Raw genomic sequence first — 27,722 nt, forward strand, 5'->3', positions numbered from 1 at the left:
TGTTAAGGCTTGTTTTTCAGCTTTGCAGGAACACAAAAAAGAAAAAATCCCATACACCCAAATAACTTACATGATGCAGAGTTGATATACAGAAGCTAAAGCTTGACTATAAAAGAAAATAGATGCACAGTTTTCCACATTATAATTTGTGGGTTATTTGCTTGAGTTGTTTTGATTAGTAATAAGGTAAGAGGTTAAGTTATTATAACAGTATAATCAGGGTAACTGCTAAGAAGCGCTGATATAAATTTGACAGGAATTATTTGAAACCTAAATTATAATCTACTGAGGCTTCGGAAAAAAAATGTACAAAGTTAATGTGTAAAACATTTAAGGATGAACAAAGGTCACACTTAGAATGGCAATATGCTGAGCTTTCCACAAGGTGATGTTCAAGACATGAAATTACAATCTAGCAGAAACAGGGTGTCAAGTCAGGTAAAATAATCATCTGCTCTGATTTTAGTGACAGGGTACATTAACTTTTCTCTTGGTTTTTAAGTAAATAGTTAGCTTTGTTTCATAATTTTACCATGATTGGACAGAAACACACCAAGCAAATATAGTAAGTATTATCTGAACCCTATTTAATCTCTAATCTGATGATCTTCATTACTCCAGCCCAGATCCTCCAAGTCATGACACACACCAAATTCACTGCTTACCCATGTTCTGTAAAACAATCAATAAAAAGCTTCAGAACAGTTTTCTCTGTTTACAAATACACCCGTGCCACATCCAGGTATACACACTCCCAGAAGGAAAGCAACCATACTAGACTTTTTTATTTCCTTTTGAACACTACCATGAATTCCTTTTTCCTTCCATCTCTTAACTTACTCAAAGCATAAAATAAAATACAATTAATTAGTTGAAAATGGAAGAATTCAAATGAAAATTATCAGCCAGATTTAGTGTTCACATGGCCACTACATATTACCATTTTCTTCTCATACGCTCTTCTCACATAATTTTCCTCAAAATAATGTCGATAAGCTGGTTTGCACCGAAAAAGTTAAACACATCTTTCATTAAATGACACCCACCTTTCATTAAATGAATTTTAATCAGTCTTATACAGTATCTGTAAAAAAAAAAAATTAACACTTCTGCCTTTGCTACATATCTTTTAAAGAAGGAAATACACAATTGGTTCCAAACTTTTATAACCACATATTAATGCACAACAGTATGAAAATGAAAAATTGAGTATTTCAGGATGTTAATACATGCTGAAGATAAAAATGTAGAACTTTTTTCCACCGATTAAAATGTCCCCTAGACAAACACGTCCATTTAAAATGTATAATTATTTGAAATGCATTAAATACTTTAAAATGTAGAGCTATTCAAGTACTACTTAACACATGAAAAATATACAAAAACTTCAATCTGACTGCTTGAAGTTCTATTATTATTAACGTTACAATCCATGGATCTCACTCTTTATAATACATTTGAAAAGGAGACAACTTGAAGAAATCAATTAAGCTAGAACCTAATCATCACACAGGAGTTCACACTCTTAAAAAACCAACCCGTTACAAATACAAAGGTCTGAGACTTTGAAGCAGTTTGGCCATCCATTGTACAGTAACTCATCAAATTGCTGTTCACTTGCCATGTACAGATATTTACCTGAAAATAAATTACTACTATTCCTTCTGCCTTGAAAAGGTTAAGGGATCAATACTGAAATACAGAAAGTATGAGAAATAAAATAAGTAGTATCTTTACATACAATACTATAAAGCAAAAAGAAATGTTTGAAAAAGATTATACTCTTAAATAAAATACTTCTATTACACTGATATTCACAGTGATTTTTCTGAAATCAGACACTTTTGCCCTAGACCGTAAGATTGAAGCGATGTGAAATGGAAATATTTCCTGTCCACTCACTGCCAGTTTCTGTTCCCAGAGTGATACAACAGATGACATCCAGTACAATAAATTCTTTTATTAACCATAAATTTGAGACTGCTTTAGGGATTTGAAGTGTTCAGTTTCATGCTGAAAAAATGTAATGTTATCCACAGACCATCAGCATGTGTAACAAAAACAGAGCCACAGGTTACGCGACTTTGATCAAATTATGAAAAAAATTCTTTTGAATTTAAAAATACTTGGAAAAGCATTTACAATAATTTTTTAACCTCTTATTTTTAAAGAGACACAAACTAATTGATCTTTTTCTGTAGGAAACAATCACTTCTAACAAAAAAGTCTCTATACAGGAAGTCAATACCATGAACAAGTTTCCTTCTAGTAGTCATCTTAGTTAAGAAGCCAGAACTGCAACCTATGTTCTAAGAACTTAAGCATTTAAATACACAGATTATAAAATTAAACCAAACCTGTATTTCTCTCAAACTTTTACTTGACTTCCTTTTCTCAAAGTTAAACTGAATATATAAATAGCTAATCCTAAAAATTTAACAGCAAGATAAATACAATACAGAATATAAAACCCTTCCAGTTTAAACCTTCATCTCTATTAAAATAAAATCACATTACTGTAGTAAATTGAGAAGTAGATCCAAAGGCCAGCAAGTTTCACCTGCAATATAAATGATAACTTACAACAGGAATACTAATTGGATGTGATTGTAAAATATAAACATGGAAACATTTTTTTTTTCTGTTGCAACAAAATCTAACCATATTGGGGGAAGAGGGAGGAAATCATACCTGTAACTACAAATCAACTTTCTACATATAAGCATGCAAATAAACTACTGGAGTTTACATATTGCCAATTCCTGTGGTTGTATGGTATATAACAAACAGTAACTAAAACATACATACCAAAGGTAATGTGGCTACACTGAACATTAGTCATCCTTATCTATCAGCATTGTTAGATGATACTGGGCATTATTCTATCACTTTTTTTGTGGCTTTGATGCCTACATTTACTGCCAGAATGTAATAAAAAGGAAGTTCTGTCCCTGCAGCTCATTCTTTAGTGTGCTGAATGTCCCATTTTCAAACCTCTGCATGACATTTCACGGCTAGTGGTCCTTACTGAAAGAGAACCCCAAAAGTGAATGGCATGATTAGTGAATTACTCTTACAAATGCAACTATATGGAGCAACCTAAGCTATCCCAACTAGCAATATTCCTAACTAATGAATAAAAGATAAAGGTTTTGTTTCCATTGATGTTCTGAAGAAGCATGGAATAATAACTTTTCACCTGTTAAGGATCAGGCTGAGTTAGGTGTTTGTTTTGTCTTTTTGATTATTTTAACTTTTTGGGGGGTTAACCTATTACTCCTGTCAGAAGGTAAACTAAGGTAAAGATACTTATTAAATATCACCAACGTAATTTGCTAAAAAAGTTTAAACAATAAAGCAAAGCTGTAACTATTTTGGAATAGATCATGTTACTGATCCTTTGAAAAATATCTCAGCTAAATATTTTGCATTATATAACAAAAAAAGCAAAACTTTAGATATTCTTTTATAACAAAAGCATCAGGCTGTGCATCTGGCTCTTTCTTCTTTAGGGCTGTTAATACATGCCTTGTGAAGCAGTATCAGGAGGCCACAGATAAAATTCTGATGCAATAAATAAAATCAAAGCTCTTCATAATGGGGAATAATCCTTAACCATGCTCCATAACTACACAAATTTGCTCATAGATACTGTACTAATAGGAGATGCTCTCTTCAGAGCAAGATAAGGAATAGAGAGAGTTATGTAGGCCTAGTGGGTCATTCTGCAATTTTAGTGGTAATCTGCCCAAATTCCATTCACAAACTATAGGCTGTATAGTGAAGTCCCAGCCTCGGGTTACGAATGAATACACTACTCTTCATTTCCTGGCAGGAAGGGTTGTATAGCGTTACCGTGCACTCTGTGTTCCACCACAGAGCTGGCTGCATTTCAACAGATGCTGAAGTGATTTCTGAAACCTTATCATCTTGTTTGTGAAAAATTCACGGTTCAAAAAAATCTTCACATGAAAAATCTTGCGTAATTTAGACTTTAAAGCTTCATATATGCTCAGTATACTAACCTTAAACTCTTTTGATGAGATACTTTTTTTTAAAGTTATCTAAGTTAAAACACCTCAAGAGTGGGAATTTTAAAAGTACCTGAATAGTTACATGGAACATTGACTTAATCACGAAATTAGCATAGGGATTTCCTGACTCCCCTTGTCCAGTCCTTGGCTCTTCCTTCATGGTGTAGTTTACCACTTCTAAACATGTACCTAACATAACTTCATGGGGACCTCATTTTATCCACGTCATTGAAATTACCCCAGTTGTGAAAAGAAAAGAAAAATTAGGATACTTTCAATTCAACCTGTTTTAATAGTGTGATTTACAATGCAGCTCACAACCAGGTGCATTAAAACAGGTGGAGGGGAAAGGGCAAACAGCAACACCAAAGTGGGAGGAAGCAGATGGGAGCGAAAATTTCACTGACCAGTTTCACTGCTGAGTCAATATAAAACGTAACTACACCCTGAGCCACAAAAGAGAACAAATCCCATTGAAAGTTAATAGGAGTTAGGGCACTCCATTCTCTTTCAGAATCCCACTCCAAGCTTCTAAGGATCCACTCACACTTACAGGGTGAAGCTTAAATCACCCATTTATACTGCATATCTCTAAGACTTCAAGGGGTAGCCCAGCACCAGCTTGAAAACTTTGCTAAAAAGGTTTGCAATTCAACAACACCCCCTTCCCACACCGTACTTAAAGCTCATTCAGAGAGAGCAGTCTTTATGCTCAGAGTAAATTGCACAACTTACCAGTTCCAACTTCCATCCTCATTCTGTTACTACTGCCTATAATTAGGGGCAAGCCCAGACAGGTGGGAAACATTGATCCCCATAGGAACTGGAGGAATACGAAGCGGTGCACACATGCTTTAAGAGGGCTTTAGGACAAGATACAAACTGGCACCTGAATAGCTCAGACAGGGAAAAGGGATGGAATTCTTCATTGTCCGGGCAGCTGTACCCAAAGTTACTCTGGTACATTTAAAAAAAAATAAATAAATCTATCCCTAAGGGCCTGTTTGTAAAGGAAGTTACTACTATGTGATAAACTAAGATGTAACTTCACAGCACACTACTTACTCTATGACAACATACTATACAGGCTGTTCCAGGACACACCTACGCAACACTGAGATTGAAGACAGCTATTATCAAGAAAGCCTAAGCATTAGAAGTTGCCATGCTAGCAAACTGCTCTGCTGTGGATCAGCCACGAGCACAAGTACGATGCCCCACTAACACAGCTGTCCTGCTTCTGGTATTCAGCCTGTTGGCTCACAGCTGGTCCAGCTGTCTGCAGCACTGCCCTGTGCTGAGAACATGCACCAAAAAACTCCCCACACGGGCCGTTACTGTGGAAGTGAACTGCATTCTGAACTTGCATCCTAGTTTACTGGGTAGTAATACGGCCATATACACAAAGAAGTAGCCAGATAAGAGGCCTGTTTTTCAAGTGTGCAAAGCACCCAGCTTTTACAGCTGTTTAGTGCTAGGTCATCACAAAGCATCGAGACATGCTCGATGGTATAAAAATCATGCTTGAGGTAATAAAAGTCAAAAGCCCATCAAAACGGAAGTCACAGTTTTGCCAGTAATTTTAACAGGTATGATTTAGCTCTTTAAAGAGAGCAAAAAACCCAACAAACAACAGAAAAGAAACAATTTGACAAAACCCTTAGTATTGTATGTTTAAAAGGAAAACAGATTGGGGTGTTTCCACAAGTAGATGACAAATAGAGGCCTGCATATAGTTTGTTTAAATCATTGTATAAAATAAAAAGATAATGTGACTATTAAAAGTCTCTAAAGTTGTATTTTTTTATGCTTTCTGATTCCAGGCCAGTCACACCTGGAATACATATGTTTAACTGAGCAGCTGATAGCTTCTAGTTTTAAAAATTTAGAAGATTTACTGTTTGGACCTAAACATTCTCTTATTATGCCTTCCTACTAGCTAAGCTAAATTCACACATAATTTTAACCTGCATTATTTCAGAAAAAATAAAATAAAATCATTCTCTTTTAGCCTGTAAAATTAAAATTATAAAAAGGGGACATTTACAAATCAGATTACTCTTTGGAATTTGATATGCAAATAGATGAAACTAAATTTCACTATGGATATGCAAACAAACAAAAAAAAAATCTTTTCATGAATCCCAAAATCTAATCAAATAGCTCATTTCAATCTTGGAGTTCTACAACTTTAAAGGAAAATATTAGAAACGTACAAATCTTTTTTTTTTTTTTTTTATGTTATAAACACAAAACTCAAGAAAATAGGTTTATTTTGTAAAGGTAGAGTGTATTTTAAGTGACAATATTATGAGTTTGGGATTCCCATGGAGGACTAAAATCCTCCATTTGAAAATACAAAGCACAATTAATTAGAAAACACAGTTTGAGTGAAAAGTATTCTTGCAAAGAGTTCTTAGAAAGGATCACCTTGAATGTGTTTGATGCTGAGGAGACGCCATAACTTTTCTTCACACAAAAGCAGTCATCAACAGAGCACAACCAGATGTTAAGTTTTCTTTTCTTAGTTTCTGTAAACCTCTGTGACCTCCCTCAAATTAAAAAAGGGAATAGCATTTTTAAAGCCACAGGAGCTATCATTAGCGAAGCATTCTAAGGATTTTCATTAATTCATAGCCAGCCAACCAGGAATTTTCCCACAGCCGTATACAAAAAAAGTCAGAGAAGTCACTGATTGCTTGGTTGGATTTGAATGTAGTCAGAAGTAAGATCAGAAATATCTAGTCCCTCCCACTGATAGAAGAGTGAAGAACATGGGGAAGGTCAGAAATTAAAATCCAAGCCTGCCCACCAACCACGAGGAAAATCCAGCATTGCCATATTACAGTGGGTATAGAAAATGGTTATTACATACAATTCTGTAACGTAAGAGAATCATATAGACAGATCAGTAGAAATCAATTATTTGGAAACCTTTAAACACAGAACGTGCAGTTCCAAGCAGAATTGCATGCCTATCATCTTCTCCACATAGCAGCCTCAAGGCTTAGATCGATGTTGTCTAGTTGTTAGTGTAGTACCCACCGTTTATAGCAATTTATGACCCGATACACACATTTAGTTGGAGCCCTTTGAACAGTGCATGCTCCTCATTTGTCCTTTATAGTTTCTGTCAACCCAAGGTTCCAGCACAGAAGGAGCTTGTACTTTAAATGTTAGATCATCAGAATACAAAGGTTACAGAAAACAGAAGAATGCATTTCAACAGCACTTCCCTTGAAGACGTTACAGTGACCTCCGCATTACTGTGACACGTTATGCTTTGCACAGCATTTGTAAAGGCAAAGGAAAAAGCCAGGTACAGACTCAAAGACTACTGGCTTGCAGGCTCAATGCTGCCAACGAGAAGGTGCATCTGTCAACACAGAGGTCACCATTTCACAGCCACCTCTGTACACTGTCAGATCACCAAGTGGTGCAAATTTGATTCAGATCAGTCATGGACACACAAGTCTAATTCTGTTGAATTAACCAGAATATACATTTCAGAGTTTGTGCTTTCAGGCCTGCAAGAAGAGATGGGATACCTGATCCAGCACGAAATCTCCTAGGACAAAGCCACCTCTCACATTCATTTGGGCACATTAGAATAAGCAGCGTGAGTGATGTGGCCCAAAACCAGATTTACTGCCTTGCTGAATAACAGCCCAAGATCAGATCTGTAAGTGTAAGAAAAACAAAGGGTGCTCATGCACCTACATCTTTACACTTAAGAGGCAACAAGAACAAAGACCATAACACGCATTTAAGATTGCTATGACACATGTTCCATATGTTCAGTACCCGTTTATGTACTACTGATAGATTTTGACACTTCATTGAAAATGTTGCTTGCTTGTCTTGTAGCCAGAATCAATGTGTTTTTCATGCAGTAGGTGACCTATTGGTCTTTTTCCTCCTACCTTCCCTACAAGTGCATGGCCTTCTCCCAAAAGGTCTTGATGGCTATTCAGAGGTACAGTGTCCTACCAGTGAAATGAAAGAGCAAGCATTCTTTGGTCATCTAAAAGAAAGCAATCCCTACCCCTTACCTTCTGCACCATGCACACCTGCAGGTTGATACTTAAATTAATCTTGTTGTACTCCTTATTTCACCTCTACATAAACCTACCCAAAAGCTTTTGCTAGCCATGATTCCAGCCTTAATTATTAATAACATACTAAGAAAAGGATTTCACACTCAACTCTTTTAACCTGGTCATGACAGACAAAGTAACTCATCTAGGGTCAGTAATGGATTGTTTAACTCAGGTTGAAAGAAGAACAGAGGAGTTTAATGTACTGGATAGCTCTGGCAGGAGCAGACAACTACTTTTCTAAGCCAACAAAATGAATTCATCCACCTGTTCGAAGACATTCATCATCTACTTCCTAAAAAGCCTACCAAGGAATGCAGGGGGATTAAAAAGTACAGAAACAGCAACTTACAATGTGTCCTTTACCAGAATCTAGCAGCATTTTGAGTTTCAAATGTGTGAAAAATCCTCATCAACAGCCAAGAGATGAGGAAAAACATGGGTGATCATTGAACAGGTTACCAAATTAGGATGCAGACGCTTCCTAGCCACAAAACTAGCTCCTTTTGCTATCCCCTTACTACCTGAATGGTGCACCAAGAACAGAGTACCAAGAGGCAGTGGTCTGGCATACCCATGGGACTTTTGCACCATTATCAGCACAAGGAATAATAAACAGGATGTCTGGAACAATTCTTCAAAGCCAATAGTGATATAACACTGTAACAGCCTTTGAGTGAGACAGAATTCCAAATAATATAGTATCTCCTGAAACATGTGTTCATGCTTGCTAAACCTCTAATCCAAGCTTTTAATTATTTTTAATAATCAAGTCAAACGTTGAGAGAACAAATCCCTACCTGCACATTTAATTTCCCCTCACGCTCTTGGAATCTATCCATGCAGTGGTGAGAGGTGACAGGAGGACTAGAACAATGATGCAACTTGTACACGTGGTTCATGTACTATTGCTTACAATACCTTTTAAAACCTTGTTATTAACAGAAGAACCTTCTTGCTAATCTGCAGTTTTCCTTATCTTGGTCTGGAATCTGCTTCTGTGAAGCTTCCTCAGCGGGTTCCTGAAGTTTGTTGGTTTGTTTTCTTTTAAAAACAAGTCACTGAAATTTGTTCTTAGAACATCCTCCAGTTGACCTGTCTAGGTGACCTGTTCTAGAACTTATTCCAGAACCACGAACTGTGCCTCATCTCTGTTTTTTACCATGACGGGCTCCTCTGGTGCTGTTTCCCTCTCTTCTCCCTCCAACCCTGCTCTGTGAGGAAGTCTAAAGAAGCAGTGCATTTGGACAGTATCTCCTAGAGCTATTTGACTGATACTACCAAACAGAACAGGCCTGATGACCTGAGCAGTTAACACACCAGCCATCAGCTTGCCTTCTGAGAGTTGATGGCAAATGAAGCAATTTGTAGAACAGAAAGCTTGGCAAGCAGAGACCCATGCAAAGCCGGTGCCACTAGAAGACTTAGCAAAAACTCAAACACTGATACAGAGTCATCAGGTGTACCTTTGCTGCAAAGCTGGTTACGCCAAGCCCTTTTCAAAAGCAAAACTCAAGGCCTTATCCATACACATGGCCAAGAAATTCTGTTCAAAGTGGTTTTAAGCCAGATGTAAAAAACACTGCTGATAGGATAAAACAAAAAAACAGTTAAGAACCTGCAGCTATAAATTATTTATGAACTTTGAAACATACGGCGTTAAGAATTCATGTATTTATTAGAAATAGGTTTACTGATAGTCTTCTGAGTTTTGGTGGCAAACAGGAAGTAATTTCTAAGATGGAACACTTGATATACATAGACCCAGAGAAAACTGGACAGCCACTGTAGTTTATTAAGAAATATTTCTTAACTGTACTTTCCTCTGTTCCTTAATATTTATTGTCTACACAGTTTGAGTCACTTCCAAAAATAACATCTGCTTGTTTTATACCAGTATGCCCATTTGGTAAGGGGCATCTTCTCCAATCCATGGAGGTCACCCATACTTTTTTTAAATCCAGGAATGATGTCTTAGATATGATGTTGAAAGTACCATTTATTAAGTAAAAACAGGTTCAGGCATGTTAAAATACAAATTTATACCCTGGCTCAGCTGGCAGAATTTTGGATAATCAAAGTAATAATATATATGTTTCTGTTAATAAATATTGCAGTAAAACTACAGAAACGAATCTATGCTTTAGTGGCATAAGCCGGTATAATAGCATATTTCCATACCTTCTGTATGGCATGTCTAAATATTTTGATGGTTTTAATATTTTGTACCAGCTGTGGAAACTGGTTTGCTGCTAGGTGACTGTAAAAGTGAGATTTGGTAAATAATTATCAGAAATCTTATACTAAGACTATGATTGAAACAATAGACAAAAGTATAGCCAAGCAATTAACTAGTAGAGGTAGTTACTCATAAGTTTTGCAGTTCTTTGCTCTTATGACTAGATGTTCCTGTACACTAGATGAGAACAATGTTGAAACTGACCACATGTGATTGAAACTGCGTTAAGCTTCAAAATCAAAGAACAAGGACAAGAATAAAGACTTCAAGGACAGCCAACAAGAACATCAAATGGGTTGGTGGTCACAAAAGCAGCCCTTCGACTCAAATGGATCCTTCATTGCGCATGATCAGATGTAGGCAGTATGATGATAATCAGTTGCAATCATTTTTATGTATATGTATACTATTCTGATTAATATGCAATTAGTTTTTTCTATATAACCTGTTTGTGCTAAAGCTGTGGCACGCACGCTAGGTGGAACTATCCCCCGTGCATCCAGCACTGTGATAAAGAATGCCTGCTTTCTAAAACTCTAAAATGAGTCTTAGCGAGTTTCTTCAACTGGCTTTTCGGTATCATGTATTCACTACTTTAGTAAGTATATATCTGGTTAAAGACTTTCTGAGAAAATCATGTAGGAGTTTTGGGTGTCAAGATGGGTGACTCCAATTGAGGAGAGCTGGAAAAGACAAATAGCTGGACAATGTAACAATTGTCATCTACTATATGCATAAAAGGATAAAATTCTTTTTTCAAGGTTGCACTTCAATTTTGATCGTTAGATAAAGTCTCACATTACCATAATCTAAAATTAAGTACTCATATATACTGATCTAGCCATAGTTCCTTATTTTAAGTTATTGTAACTTGCACTTCCATAAAATATTTTTTCATACTATAGGGAGAAGGATATAACAAATAAACATCCATGTATTTTTGATATAACTTTTAAGTGTTTTTCTAGGTGTGATGTACTTAGGCATAATGTTCATTTTTAAATGTAAAAACAACACATGGTATAGAAACATCAGCATTAACCTAAAGTTTCAGAAAAAATGTATTTCAAATACACTTCATTATATTGGTAGCAGTATATATAAAAACAAAGCAATATACTTTAAAACTAAAAAATATTTTTACTTTCAAAAATTAAAAATGGTATTCAAGCTTAACCATTCTCCGGTAATACTTCAAACTCCTCTTACCTTGTTTGCTTCTAAAAAAACATGCTAAATTTATGGGTAAAATTCTGCCTTTGAGCAGAATTAAGCAGGCAAGTTCACATCAAAGCTTTGGTTCATCATCTTTAGACTGATCTGTTGGAAAAGACAGCTGGTCTTTATTAAACACCCTTTAAACGTTGCAGTTTTAATTAAGTAACATCCATGTTATATTAACATTACCAAATAATTAACTAAAGAAAAGCTAGCATCATCTAATCATAACTGCTTAACATCTTTTCACCAGTGGACTATAAAGTATTACTCTATTAAAGCAGAACTTGTTCTCAAATAAGCGTCTCAAGATTTTAAATTAACAATTCTGATACAGTAGTTACTACACTCCTACTTACTCAAAAACAGATTTTGCAGGGAAGTAAGGCAGGGAGTGCAGTTCAACATCTAAACTAAGGGACACGATCTAGAGAGGAAATCAATCAAATCTGTAACAGTCCTAAGAGACTTCAGCTGCACAAACATTGTTAAGTCAACAGCTTATGAATTAGCATCATATTCAAATTGCCCAATTTCACACAAAAAACATACAAGGAAATATTTTAGTTGTCAATACTGAGAGTCAGTTTCAATTACATAAGCAGGCTTATGTTTCCTTAATTTTCTTCTCTAGGTTGTGTGTTTGAACGCTCATTCTGAAAAAGCAGCATTTAAACTGTTCCCTCACAGTTCCTGAGGAAACATTCATCTGCTTATTTAAACACTAACATACTTAAGCTACTTGCATCTTTAAATTGACTTAAATAGGCAGACGGTCTTCAACACTTTTTGACACTGGAGTAAAAATGGGGTCACATTCTCTGCTACATTACTTGGTAAATGAAACTAAAGAAAACCACCCCAAAACCAAACCTTGGGGTGATCTTGAAGCCAAATTCTAAGCTAAACAAAAGTAATACAGATGCTTACCTGCTTGACTGACCATGCTTGCAAAGCCTTGCACTCAACATGTTGCATTGTATCTAATCAGAGAAATGCACTAAGCTTCAGATGACACATCTAATCAATTCTAAAATGCTATCACATTGTTCTATATGCCAGTGGAAAGGAATCTATTGATTCTAAAAATTCAGAAAAAACGGAGGATACAGAACTGCTGGCATCTGGTCTGCAGAGCTTTCAACCAACTCTGGAACTGGTCTATAGATTAAAGAACCCCCTGATGGCAAACATTAACACCTTCCACCATGCTTCATCTTAGGTCTGTCTTCTGCTCAATACCCTTTAAAATTTTTAAATACTCTGCAGGAGAAAATCTGATTTTTTAACTGTTGGAAAATAATAAGAAATAAAGGGAGGAATTTAAACTCTGGTAAATTATTTCTTACCATTTTACAGGGTATTCTTCCTCCTAAATAAAGTTCCCAAAACTTATATTCAGCTGGGAAAATTACTTCAGTATGACTTCACTCTGTGCTAAGAAAAATCCTAGCTGAAGAGAAGAATGAGTGTGTGTTGGGAGGGATGCTTGAGGAGACAAATGTACGGACATAGCAGCATAAGCCTGAAGCATAATGAGACAGGCACAGCTCCTTATAGTGGAACGGTAGGAAATGGGGATCTTCAGAGTCTCTGCTATGAAAGAGAAAAGGAAACAGAAAGCTCCTTAAATAAAGAGCATAGAAGATGACACAGGGGGAGTTTCAGGGGAGGATGCACGGGAGCAGAGACCCCAGTATGTCTGATAAGCTTTGCTTAGCAGAGGGAAAGGAAGGTACAACTCTCTGCTAACAAAAGGGGGGGAGGGGGAGGTTTGCTAAAATGCTGTATTATTTATTCTCTCTCATCATACAGTCTCATTAAATTTAAGCTTTATACTGAACACGGTTCAGTGCCAGGAACTTCAGAGGAATTAAACATATGAAAAAAATTACTCATGTGTGTAGTCCCATTAGAATCTACAAAACAACTTGAGAGTAAAGTTGCTCATGTGTTTAACACCGAATAAATGAATCTGAAATACATTCAAATCATCATCAGAGCCCAAGTCCATCTTCTCTGCACACCTCATGGCTTGTTTATAGGATGAAAAAAAATCTGAGACTCCTTTTTGAGAATAGCTCCCCATGTGGACATACTTATTCTAGATTAAAAGAGGCCCTTCCCTGATATTTTTTTTTCTGGATGAAGGTATGCATATGATGTAGTAAAGACCATCCATATGGAAAGCTACTTTGCAACACTGTTTTGCTTTAAGCAAACATTCTACCTTAATCTGAAATAACATTAAGTGTACGAATACATTGAAATTTCTGTTAAAGATCAATGAAAGAAATTTAAGACTTAGCAAAGTCAATTCAAATTCTAAAATCCTGGACCCAGTGAAATCACTGATAATTCTTAGCAATAGTAATGTTAAGTTACTTGTCCTAATATTAACTGCTTTCCTGCTGCAGACATATGTTGAACTTGAAAGACAAATGCCAAAGTATTACTAGAGAAGGCGATTAATACAGGCATATATTTTGCAATAGAAGTTGTAAAAAAAAAAAAAAAATCACATCTAAAGACTTTAGTTTTGAAAACTTTAGCTATTAAGAATTATTTCAGGAGCTATGAATCAAAACATCAAATACTCCCTCATCACATTCTTTTAACCAGTAGTCCAGTAATATGCTCTCATCAAGTCAAGCTTTTACTGCCACAAAATACTAAGGAAACTTAAAACTGTATTTTGTAGAGCGAAAGGAAGATGAGCATTACTTCTATAAACGTACCAAGATGGAACGCAGATTTTCAAAAACAACACTCTAACAATAAAAAAAAGATTCATCAGGGGTGGGAAGTACACCACACAGTTTCAGCAGAGGAAAATATCCAACATGTGTGCGTATCTAGATGTACATACAAACACCCAGCTATCTACATTTTATTTCTCCTTAAACAACTGTTAAAAGTTAACTGATCTTTTTCTAGATTGTTTATTTATGCCATTGAGAATTACTTCAACTGCTTCACTTACTGCAATCTAGACATTTTTACTTTCTCTATAAACAGGATTTTAAGATTTATTCATACCCTTAGCATACATTAATTAGACACAACTTACAAATAACCTGCAATAAGAATATCTATTTGAATAGGATACAATTACTTCAGGGCTTGTGTCTTTTCAATCAGTCAGTGTCCCTGCAGTGTTTAGAGTGGCAGAGGGGAAGTGGCCTGTGGTTAAACAGAGGAAATACCAAGGAATTTTAATAGAGCAAATAGTCTCTTTACTTCCTACAGGGTACTACTTCAAAGGCAACCCTGCTCCAGAGCAGACAATGTGTTAGAGGGGCCATCAGTCATTTAATAGTATGTCAAGTCTACTCAAAACTTACATGCAGACCAAGATAAATACCACATTAACTGAGACGATGGGTACCATCCTGCAGTCATTACTCTAATAAACGCTGCCCTGCCTGGATTATGTAGGTTATCATAAGCGAGACTGGCAAAATCAGACTATGAAATTATAACTAAACAATCAGACAAGATAGGTAATAAATTGGCTAGGGAGATCTGAACTTGAAGCTGAGAATACAATGAAAACAGAAACTAGTACAAACAGTTAATAAGCTAAAATATTACATCTGTTCTGAGCAATAAAGACAAAGGAGGGGTTACGCTAATTGGAAAGAGTATGTTTTTTACTGATCTAAAAGCCAGTCAAAATAATTATATTAAAAGAATTATATTGTGGCATATTGAGCTTTAATACACACAGTGACGTTCATTATGTAAGGAAAAATAAATCCGATACAAACTGCATCTGCATATTTCTGTAAACATCTAAATACACTAATTGAACATTATGACTTTTAATAGTGATAAGTTACTTAATAGCTGATGCAAAACTCGACGGAAGTATACACAGTGGTCGATACGAGCCTGTGGAGTATCCTGCCTAAGTCTGGTGAAACATACAATAGACAAACCGAGCCAAAACATTTTATTCCTATTTCTCAGCTAAAAAGACCTAATGGGGTAGTCCAAACCTGCAACAGTTCCATCCAACACAAAGATTTAGGTCTTAAGCTTTACCAGGGTTTCAGGTTTGTTTTTCCACACTCCTCTTTAACACATTTTCCCAATGCTTTCTGCCTTTCTAAACTACGCCCTACAAACTTCTGAACCGTGTGTTGCTGTAACGTTCTCAAAGGCTCTGATCTGAAACCAAGAAAATCCTTAGTGACAGTCCAACAAAAAAGAAAAGCAATGAAAGTCAGTCGTGTTCCCCCCAGTGTTCCTGGATCACCACGCTTCAACTAAGTTTGTAACTAGACATCAGGAGAAAGGAAAGGGAACAGAACAGAACACACAACTCCAAAGTTACTGAAAAATATCAAAAGAGGAAAAGCAATCCAGGAAAGCCTGACAGCGAAACGCACCAGAAACAGGAACAAAAGGCAAGGACCAGGAACAAAACGCTTATCACCTTCCTCCCCCCTTCCCCCTCCCGTAAATTTCCTACATCCTCCGTATAATGATCAGGCCTGCAGCTAAGACCCCAAGCCGGCCTCGAATCATTAAAATAACAAAGCCCAAGCGATCGCTTTTATCCTTCTGGCAGCGCAGGTCGGCTGCAGGCAGGGGAGAGCGCAGGCGGCAGCAGACCTGTCGGGGAGCGAGGGACTCCTTCGCACTCCCCGCTTACAGGATGCCTCCCTCCCCCCGCCGAGGGACCAATAAACATCCCTTCCCGGGAAATGCCACCCTCTCCCCCGGCCGCACGCTTAACTACCAGACGCGGAGCGCCGGAGCTGCTGTATTAGTTGCAGAAGACGCTTTTCCCCCCTCCACGGCAGCCCGCCGCCTCCTCGCACGCCCGGGGAAGCGCCGGCCCCACCTGTCCCGCTCACACGGCCGCTCGCCCGCGGGACAGCGCCCGAGACCCCCGGCCCCAAAACGCCCAGCATCGCCCCTTCGAGCGCGGCAGTTCGCAAAACGCCCCGCTCCGCGGACCCGCCCGCCCGCGAGTGGAACGGAGCGGCAACTCCGCTTCGCTCTACTCACCCTCCCTCCGCACGCATCGCCCGCCGGCCCCCTCCTGCCGCTGCCTCCTCCGGCGGCCCCAGCGAGCTGGCGGCCACCGAAACAGGCGACGAGCGCGAAGAGGAAGGAGCCGAGCTTCAGCCCAGGTGCCATGGTCTGCAGCGAGCCCAGCGGCGCCGGAGAACGGAGGCGGCCCGCCGGCACCGGGGGCGGGGGGTGGTGGCTGCTGCTGCTGCTGCCGCCGCCGCCGCCGCCGCCGTCCTGTGCATGCGCGCCGCCGGCCCGGGGGCGGGGGGCTCCTCCTCGGGCGCGGGGCTCGGCCCCGCCGCCCCCGCCCCGCCGTCACCACAGCCCCGGGCGGGGGGTAGGGGGGGCCCGGAGGGCCGGCCTGGGCCGCAGCGGGGCGGCGGCCTCGGCCAGTCGTGACAACGGGGACGATCGGGACACCCTCCCGCCGCCTCCTCCCCCCGAGGAGCCCTCGCTACGCTCGGCGGGGACAAGGGCGGCGTTGTGCTGCGTTCGTGGAACAGAGCGGGGTTCCCCGGTAGCCGAGCGTCCGTCCCGGTCTGCCTTAGACGGTGCGAGACCGTCCTGCTGATCCGCGTCCTGCGCTGTAGAGCTGGATGCAGTTCACAGTAACCTGTGGATTTTGGCACGCAAGAAGGGAGAGGTGCCGCTTCGGTAACGGGACCGGTCCTCCTGAAACCCTAGCGGTGCAGTGGAAGTAACTTGGCAAAGTCGGGGCCGCAGGCCAGAAGTCAATCACGCGTCTTTAACAATTGAAGACTAATGCATGAAATACTAGGGCAGACAAGCTGGGGGTATACCCTACCGTAGAATTTCAACTGCAGAGAATGCAACAGAAGTTGCACGTAGCAGTAAATACATCAGCTTTTTCAGTTGGAGTCTCTAATTTTGGTACCACGTGCTTCGACGCAAACATTTTTCTTGCAAATAAATCACACTCCAAATAAATTTCAAATGCAAGCTGCTCTGATACCTATCGGTGAATTATACCAATTACAAACCCCTTGCCTGAATTTCTCAAAATCAGGTAAGAGACACAGAAGCCCAAGGCTCCCCTGAAGCACAGAACCACAGCGTAATTTGGCTTGGACCAAACTGACCTCAGGGGGTCATCATTAGGTCTAACCATCTGCTCAAAGTAGCCCTAACTTCAGTTTTAGATCAGGCAGCTCAGGGCCTCATCGTAAGTCACTTTTACACATCACCTAACTCCAATTATTTTTAAAAAAACTGATTTTAGTACATTCTGTTGCTGTGATTAATATTGGACAAAACCATAATCCTAATGGAACAGACAAACCCATCGGAATTATAAAAGACATTATGGTTTAGATCAAAATAGCATGCAAAACCACCACTAAGCCAATCAATTGAAAGGAAACATGATCAGTCGGCAAATTTTAAACTGGTACTGGTTTTGCGCCTACCATAGGGTTTTCTATCCTTTGTGACTGTCGGCAAAAATAATACAACAAAACTCTCTTAAGCTGCTTGTTTAAGTTGATGAATCACAGTTCTTGCACTCACAGTTACCTTTGAAAACAGTTTGTGGTCTCAGGATGGTCATAGCTCTTCACTGTGACGTGAACAGAAATTACATTCTTGCCATTAAACATTTTTTAGCACGAATTGGAGATTAGGCCATAGTCCTTTTAAGGCTCTGGGAACAAATGATGCTTACTTTTGATCTCCATTTCCCATGCAGGCTGGAATCCTGAAAAAGGCAGTATTAAGACTACTCATTCTATAGGTGGAATTTCACTCATTTTATGATGAGATATTTTCTAAGGTCAAGTATATCTCAGACCAGAATTAAAGTTTAGCACATGTTTTTTCACTGTACACTTCTATCTGGGTATTCTTGCTTCATTTTCTCCTTGCATTACTCAGAAGTGACCGAACAGGCTTGAAAACTATAGAAGCCTTTTCTTTTTTTTTTTTTTCATTTTATCAAGTCAGGTTGTAAAAAAACTGTAAATAACTACTCCTTTTATGTTTTAATGTATTACAAAGGACATAAAGCAACACAGTATCATGGCTAAAGAAAGGAAGACATACGTACAACTTATTTACAGGACAACAATGTCTCTGCTGCCCATAACCACCCATAACAAGCAATGACTCCCTGTTGAACACATCTCCATTGATCTGCAAACAAATCTCCTACTAAACCATGGCGAAATCTCTTTGGCATTTTCTGTTAACAGAGATGTAAACTGCTCAAGAAGCTGAAATTTTTAAGTGAGAATTAAGAGGAAAATTAGCATTATCTGTGCTATTGATGCATTAGCCTACAATGATTTTAATATAAACAAAGATACAGAATGAATACTGACATTTCCTAGGTAGCAGAATAACTCAAGAACTAACTCAGCTACAACTGATTACTCTGGCAGTACCCAGAAAGCAGCAAAATGATCGGTCTTACTCACTAAGACCTCAAACTTATTAGCCCAAAGCAAAGATGCCATCTGACACAATCAGCATTGATGCCTCCTTCCCCATAGTTCAGCTTAAGCTAATAACAAAATGACATATCTGAAAAAAAATTACCTCCATACTGCCACCATGTTCAACTTACATGAATGAACTGACTGAATACAGATGTATTTCATTGTTTCATATGCATTTAGAATAACTTCCACTGAAATGTTTTGTGGAAAAGGGTAAAGGAGAGGTGGGAATCAAATGACAGCAGTTAACGTTTTTAGCTAGATTCTCCAAAATGCTGCTAGCTCATGTAAGGGCAAAAGTGGCTGTGGAGACTCTGCTTGTCTGTGGGCTCTTTTGTCCTTTTTACAACAGTCTCTTGTTTCCAAATAGTATAGAATGTGCAATATCCAAAAGTCATGGGTATCAATATCATGCATTCTACAGCTGGTTTTTGTTGCCACCCTACCTTCTTGCTTAAAGCTAAAAAGCATTATTTTTTTTTCTTCCCCTTTCTGAGCAGCTGTTCCCAGATGGAGGGGACAGTGAGAACTCAGCAGTTCCTACAAAAACATGAAAACTCATTTAATAAGATGTTCTGATAATATGGTTAAAAATTCACTACTGATTTTTTCTATCGTTCAGGAAAAATTCCTTCTTAGACTTGCAAGTTGTATGCTCCATCCATACCTTATATTTCTAGCAATGAAATCTCTCCCAAGATAGACTGATCTTGACTGGAAAAGGAGTTATGAAAACAGCTCACTTTTGGGCCAGAAAACATGCATCATACTTGTAGAAATATTCAGCTTAACCAGACAATTGTGACTATTGCAGTATCACACTTCTGTTATAGATAAACACCTCCCACTGTTAGGAAATGAAGATGAGCTACGGTGAACCAAGCAGTATGCGAAAAGATTGGCAGCATCTCAGGAACCTCTTACAGGTCTGGAATCACAAAGTATCATCTCACTCTCCATAAAAGCAAAAACAAGATCCCAGAACAAAAAACCTGCAATGCAAGGGTCTTCTGGAACTTAATCTGGCAGATAATGGAAGGCAGAAAACCAGATCTTTTGAAAACAACCACTTATGCTAAAGTGTCCCACATGGGGATGGCTTACCTATGGAATGAACATCTAGCATAAAAAGGAGGAAGAAAGATCTTCCGGTATCAAACCTCAAGAACAAATTTAGAAAGTGTGACATGGATGTGGACACTCTCAGCAAGGGCATGAATGGATGGCATCTTTCATATTATAACATGCCATATTTTCAAAAGATCTGGCTAAGCTCAAGTGAAAGATTATCAAATGGTAAGACAGTGACCTCAGCCCATAAAATTGAATTGAAATTTGAATCAAATCTATCAATTGTTATGAATACTTATGTTGTTCAAAGCAACTTTTAAAATTGCTAGGCCTTGAGAAATGTGCCAAAACTCATGAAAAACACTGAATTCTGAAAGAAAAATCTGTATTACTAGTCCCATTTTATAGATCAGGAAACTGAAGCACAGAGTCATAAAGATGCCTGCTTTTATGTCATGCACACATGCTCAAGGCTAAACCAATAATTAGATTTGGAGTTAGGAAAGACTCTGCCCCCTAGTAAGACAGGAAAAGACCCCTGGGTGTAGTGGTTTTTGTTTTTAATTTGCTGCCTTCTGTAGACACACACTCAACTTCCTAAGGTCATCCAGACATTACCAGTGGATGCTTCAAATAGTATGGGCCACGGAGCCCAGATCCAGCCTCCAGAACAACTCCATCCAACTGGCTGCTTCTATCTTGCGAGTGGCAAAGGGCACAGCATGCTGTCCTGGCAGCCAGCTGCCTCCTGCTGTGTCCAAACATTTATTGGCACTTCTGGAGTAGCTGCTGCTGTGTCCAGATGGGACTTGAAAGTGGAATTAGATGCATGAATTCTGCTTTGACACTGGTAGCCACCACTTCTATACCCACATGCTTTGCAACAAGTCTTGAAATTGAGTATCCAGTCCTTAATGCTGAATAAGCAAGACTGTACAGAATCCTTTACCATATACTGATAGTGATATTTCTCTCCTGCTCACTTTTTATGTCACACTGTCATATTTGACCTTTTTTTCTTAAAAATCTCAAGTCTATCTTCAGATATTTGGGGATGTTTTGAGGCTTGTAGAGTTCAGACAGTAAGGAGTGAATGGTCTTGTGACCTTTCTGGATGACTTAATGTCTTTTACAGGAAATTGCACTTAATGACCAAGGAAGTTTCAGTCCTATACTCCTAAAGGCTCAAGTTAGCATCAGATGTAAGATTAAGTTATGGTGAAAAGGAACTGACTGAAATAAATCAAACAGTCATTATAAGAAAATTACCTCTGATGACCATCAAAATAACAATTTATCAGTGACCCATGGATGCAAATCTTCATATAATATTACCACTCCCCAGACCTCACAGTTCTCTGTATCATATACACGGCAACTTGTTCTGCTGGCAGAGAACGTTTGCAGTCAAATGTCAAGTCTCTGTACTTCTTTTTAATTTTGCATCTGTTTATTCATATGAATATAATAAAGGAACAGACAGATGAGTTCTCTGCGATGATTCAGCTTGCTGATGTGCCACGAAATACACTCCTCCCTGCTCCAAAGGCATGCTGAATTGACTCACTCTGTGGCCACATGTTGTTTCTCAGAAAAGAGCGAGCAGGGCAGGACTGTATCTTTCAGCAGCAGTCTTCTGTTACCCTGGATTAGGTGTAATACGAAACTGCACTTTTAGAGAAAAGTAGATTTGTGATGCAAAGAAAATGAAAAGTTGCAAGGAAGAGTCATTTTTTCAATAAAAATTCTGTTGAACTATTAATATTCCAAACCAACAACTGTATCCCCAAATGTATGTTTTATTCTTTAATAATAATTGAATAATTTTTAATGTTCAATTTTAAAATAATTTTCTGCAATATAGGCATTTCATCTCAATCAACTATTAAAAATGCAAATCAAGATCCCCACAATGCAGTTTAAATAAATGCTACAAATGTTAATAATGTTTTTACAAAAGTTTCTCAGTTTTAGTTCCAATCTCAACCCTTTCTTACTACAGCACAGTATGTTCCATCCAGACATCTTGTCATTTTTCTTCTGCAGGGAAATACAGGGGAGGGGAGAGTGGTGGGGGGAGCAACCCTAACCTGATTTAACAGTCTATTCTGAAATTCAACAGCATCCTGTGGCAATGTCTGCAAAATTAATCCTAGCACACTAAGAGACCCCTCACTGCTCATAACCTGCCTTAAACCCTTTCCCATTTAACTGAGGGAGAGCTATTTGCTCAAGCACTTCAGGATGACATCATTTGTTATTTGAGGCCAAAAGCTAAGGGTAATTAAGGCTAAAGAAAATTTTTTGAAGATTTTTGCTATTAAAATGCATAGAGACACTCCTAACAGATACCATTACAGAACAATAGGAACATGGCCAGAAGAATTAAAATCGTGCTATTGTACAACCATTATGGAAGAAGATTGGAAAGCACTTTGTCAATAGCACCTCATTCTATTCCCACTAAAGGAAATACACAAACAAAAGAAAATACTAAGGCTGGAAGCATATGGAAATAGCAATCTTTGTTTATGTGATAGATACATAAAAATATTTCAGACAAGAATTTAAAAACATTTTATAGCAGATTTACAAAAGAATCCACAGCAGTTCTACAAGACTGGGCTAAAAAAAAAAAAAAGAGGAAGGGCCCTGCTAGTAATGACAATTGTTGCTGGCAGCCCTACCTCTCAAACAAGCAAACTCAAGGTTCTTTCTAACTACAGTCTAGCACATTCTTTAAAAAACAAAAATTTGAAGTAGTTGGATCAGGATTGAGTTATCTGCTTATTTTTTGAAAGACCAAGATAAACATGCAGACAAAAATAGACTGATCAAACACAATGAACAAGATGTTAATACTTACATAGAAAGTTAATGCATGTTAATATAAGTTAATTATTATTTGTTTCTAATTTGATGATAATAGTAACAATCACTGAAAACACCACCCCTACTAAACTGTAATTTGTGATAAAACTTACTGCCCAGGACTGTATGTTTACAGAGGAAAGAAGGGAAAGACTGGATCAGTTTTCTCATTTAAACAAGAATGTCTACAAGAAAAGGGGGTTTTCCACATAACTTACTTAGGTTTCACAAAAAATATCAGAGAATCATAGAATGGTTTGGGTTGGAGGGGACCTTAAAAATCAGCTAGTTCCAACACCCCTGCCATGGGCAGGGACACCTTCCACTAGACCAGGTTGCTCAAAGCCACATCCAACCTGGCCTTGAACACTTCCAAGGATGGGGCAGCCACAAACCTCTCTGGGCAACCTGTTCCAGTGCCTCACCACCATTGCAGTGAAGAATTTTTTCCCAATATCTAATCTAACTCTACCCTCTTTGAATTTAAAACCATTACCCCTTGTCCTATCACTACACTCCCTGTTGAAGAGTCCCTCCCCAATTTTCCTGTAGGCCCCCTTTAGGTACTGGAAGGCCTCTGTAAGGTCTGCCCAGAGCCTTTTCTTCTCCAGGCTGAACAACCTCAACTGTCTCAGCCTGTCCTTATAGGAGAGGTGCTCCAGCCCCCTGATCATCTTCATGTCCCTCCTCTGGACTCACTCCAACAGGTCCACATCCTTCTTATGTTGGGGGCCCCCGAGCTGGATGCAGTACTCCAGGTGGGGTCTCACAAGAGTGGAGCAGAGGGGGAGAATCAGCTCCCTCATCCTGCTGGTCACGCTTCTTTTGATGCAGCCCAGGATATGGTTGGCTTTCTGGGCTGCGAACGCACATTGCCAGGTTATGTTGAGCTTCTCGTCAACCAGCAATCCCAAGTCCTTCTCATCAGGGCTGCTCTCAATCCATTCTCCGCCCATCCTGTATTTGTGCTTGGGAATGCCCTGACCCATGTGCAGAACCTTGCACTTGGCCTTTTGTTGAACTTCATGAGGTTCACACAGCCCCATCTCTCAAGTCTGTCAAGGTCCCTCTGGATGGCATCCCTTCTCTCCCACGCGTCGACCGCACCACACGGCCTGGTGTCGTTGGCAATCTTGCTGAGGGTGCGCTCAGTCCCACTGTACATGTCGCTGACAAAGATGTTCAACAGCACGGTTCCAATAACGACCCCTGAGGAACACCACTCATCACTGGTCTCCACTCTGACGTCGAGCCATTGACAGCTCTTTTAGTGTGACCATCCAGCCAGTTCCTTATCCATGAAGTGGTCCATCTGTCAAATCCATGTCTCCAATTTAGAGACAAGGATGTCATGCGGGACAATGTCAAATGCTTTGCACACATCCAGGTAGATGATATCTGTTGCTCTTCCCTTGTCCACCAATGCTGTAACCCTGTCGTAGAAGGCCACCAAATTTGTCAGGCACGATTTGCCCTTAGTGAAGCCATGTTGGCTGGCACCAGTCACCTCCTTATTTTCCAGGTGCTTTAGCATAGTTTCCATGGGGATCCGCTCCATGATCTTTGCCAGGCAGAGCGGTGAGACTGACTAGCCTGTAGTTCCTTGGATCTTCCTTTTTCCCCTTTTTAAAAATGGGAGTTATGTTTCCCCTTTTCCAGTCATTGGGAACTTCCCCAGACTGCCACAACTTCTCAAATATGATGGAGACTGGCTTAGCCACTTCATCCTCCAGTTTCCTCAGGAGTCATGGGTGCATCTCATCAGGTCCCATGGACTTGCGCACCCTCAGGTTCCTTAGATGTGGATGGTTCTTCATTTTCCCAGTCCCTGCCTTTGCCTTCTGTGACTTGGGCAGTGCAGCTGGAGCACTTGCTGGTGAAGACTGAGGCAAAAAAGTTGTTGAGCACCTCAGCCTTCTCCATATCTTGGGTAACCACGTCTCCAGTTTGCTTCTGGAAAGGGCCCACATTTTCCTTACTCTTCCTTTTATCACCGACATACCTATAGAAGCTTTTCTTGTTGCCCTTGACATCCTTGGCCGGATTTAATTGTAGCAGGGCTTTAGCTTTCCTAACCTGATCCCTGGCTTCTTGGACAATTTCTGTGCATTCCTCCCAGGCTACCTGTCCTTGTTTCCACCTTCTGTAGGCTTCCTTTTTGTGTTAAGAGTTTGTCCAGGAGCTCCTTGCTCATCCATGCAGGCCTCCTGGCATTTTTGCCTGATTTCCTCTTTGTTGGGATGCATTGCTCCTAAGCTTGGAAGAGGTGACCCTTGAATATTAACCTTGAATTACATCTAGCCATAGCCATCTGCATTCTAAGGGCAATGCTTCCCTATGACTTCTCTGTCAAAATGAATTAGAGCAATTCGCAATTATATTGTCAGATAGACACATCCTGTAGCATAGAATAAGATGCTGTTCCAACTCTGAAGTGAGATAATTGCATTTCACTGTATGCCTCATATCCAAGTATCTACCCGGTAACTTACAAATATTTGGATCAAGAAAGGAATTAAAGTGGATACTATCACATTTTTTTAATATTTTACCCTGACTGAACACTTTGAAATTCAAGACAAACTGTTAAGAAATGCACAGTATTTAAACAGCACAAAGTCATTTCTTATCCTTCTAATGTGATAAAACAATGATAAACGAAAAGTCTGGTAGTAATAAGTGTTTCTGCATGGCAAACCTTTGCATTGTCAACTTTGATATTACCACAGAAGAATTATATTAGTAGATACTGTAGCAGAAGTTATTCTAAGTTTTACACTATAAGGGGTGGGTTTTTTAGAATTACTGGCCACTTTGTCAAATGCTTTCTGGAATGTAAAAAGATTTGCTACTATAAATTGACTATGTTGGGCAGTCTTATAAACATGTACTCATGAAAGCAGCCTAAATTAATTTAGAAGCAAGATTTTAAAAGGTTGGCTGCCCACAACTGAATTCTTACGGTAATAGCTAATTATTAATAAATGTTCAGACTATCATAAAAATATTAAGCGCCCGCCAATTTTCACTAGGTTCAGTTCAACATTGTTCACTCAGAACATTTGAAAATCAGGCCCAACGTCAAGCATTTGTATGCACGTACAATATAAATTTTGTCACAAAGTTCATACAACAATTAAAATAGGTAGTCACCTGCTGGCATTCTGTCTACCTACAGCCTAACTCATGACTGCAGATCTTACTCAAAATTAAACATGTAGAACTGTAATTATAAAATCTAGCCACAAGAGGGCAAAAGCAGCCCAGCATTTTTATAGGCATTTCAAATACAGTCATCACTGTTTCAAGATTTAGGAAGTCTGATTTAAAACGAAAAATCAAAGTGGTTAAGATGCAGCTAATATATAGCCAACAATCTTTAATACAGAATGTTTGATCTGCTATCTTCTAATTTCCTTAATATGGCATCATTCATAGAAACTGAATCCCAAGATATTTTGGAGTGTTACTATCATTGATGCAATACTATTCCAAATATTAAAACAGTGTAAAATCTATCATTAAAATATATATATAAATTTTTATTTAATATATAAAACATAATTTGGTTATACACAGACAAAAGACTGCCCCAGAATCTAGAAATTGTGGACAGGCACTTAACACCTTAGAAGTAGTAAAATGATACAGACTGGTAAAGTAAAAATTCAGTGTTAAAAGAGCAAGAAAGGATTACAGAAAATTAAGGTACTGTAATTAAGTTGGTACAAAGTTACAGTACAGTTGGTTTTTTGGTTTTTTTTAAAAGATCACCATGAGATAACAAGTTTGAAACACATGCTTACATATGCAATTTAAAAATGGCAAATTCACCAAATTTTACAGTGATTAGTAACAAGACTAATAACATAATGTAGGTAACTTTTAATGAAGGGGACTATCTTATTCCACCAGCTGACTTTTGTCCTTTTTGCTCCAAATTGCGCAATATTAAGGAAAAGAGTGATAGACTATACTCATTGGGTTCTCCAGCCATCACAGTGGCAGAGGAAAAACTGGTTTAGAAGCTAGGAAAAACAAAATATTGGACTGTAAATCCAAAAAGAAGGAATATGTATTTCCCTCCCAATCCAGGTATGGTATCATATTTACAGGCCACACATACGGATCCTTACAATATCCCAAACCAGATGACCATGCTTGAAAATTGGTATCAAAAGCATTACTTGAGCCGTGTTTGAATCAACAGACATTCTGTTTGCTAAAGGCACTAGACTATGCCGATTCGCAGCATTGATCAAAAGACACTTGAAAACCCTATTATTTCACTGTTCTTTTGTTCTTCTTTGCATTTTTTATTTTTTATTTTTTAATAAAGGCACAGGCAATGCACCGCTTGTTCTATCACTCTAATACCAGCACTGTACCACATTCATATGATCAAATATAAAATATATGGTGGTATGAAAGTCATTGGCAATTGCATCACAACTACACCAAAGCCTGTATATGCCTAAGCATTTTTGATCATGTTCTTGCCTCATTACTAATAAACAGCATCCTGCAAAAACAGGTATTAGAAGAAATTCAATTTGTTGCTTCATCTAAACACAACAAATACACGATTAGTTTTCTATTTTGCTAATTAAGGTAAGTAAAACAGCAATGCTAATACTCTGCCATGCTAACATGGCACTTCATACTTTCTGAGATTCTCCTGATTTGGTCTAATACTGCCAGTCCATGCCAATAT

The 27,722-nt window shown here is 38.8% G+C and overlaps 1 protein-coding gene across 3 annotated transcripts in view; it reads right to left on the minus strand.

The window, feature by feature from the left end:
• IL17RD (interleukin 17 receptor D) overlaps nt 1-27,722 on the minus strand; it is a 75,801-nt gene that overhangs the window by 36,792 nt on the left and 11,287 nt on the right. Inside the window, exon 1 of one of the 3 annotated variants that reach the window (XM_049826218.1) lies at nt 16,608-16,774. The exons of 1 other annotated variant lie outside the window; for it this stretch is intronic. In XM_049826218.1, coding sequence (XP_049682175.1) covers nt 16,608-16,739 — 132 coding nt within the window. In that variant the 5' untranslated portion in view covers nt 16,740-16,774. Of the gene's footprint in view, nt 1-6,464; nt 6,568-16,607; nt 16,775-27,722 lie in introns of those variants that run through there. One more of the 3 variants, XM_049826219.1, reaches the window with a different exon arrangement.

This window comes from Accipiter gentilis, chromosome 23, assembly GCF_929443795.1.
Source record: "Accipiter gentilis chromosome 23, bAccGen1.1, whole genome shotgun sequence".
In the NCBI taxonomy this organism is placed as follows: Eukaryota; Metazoa; Chordata; class Aves; order Accipitriformes; family Accipitridae; genus Astur; species Astur gentilis.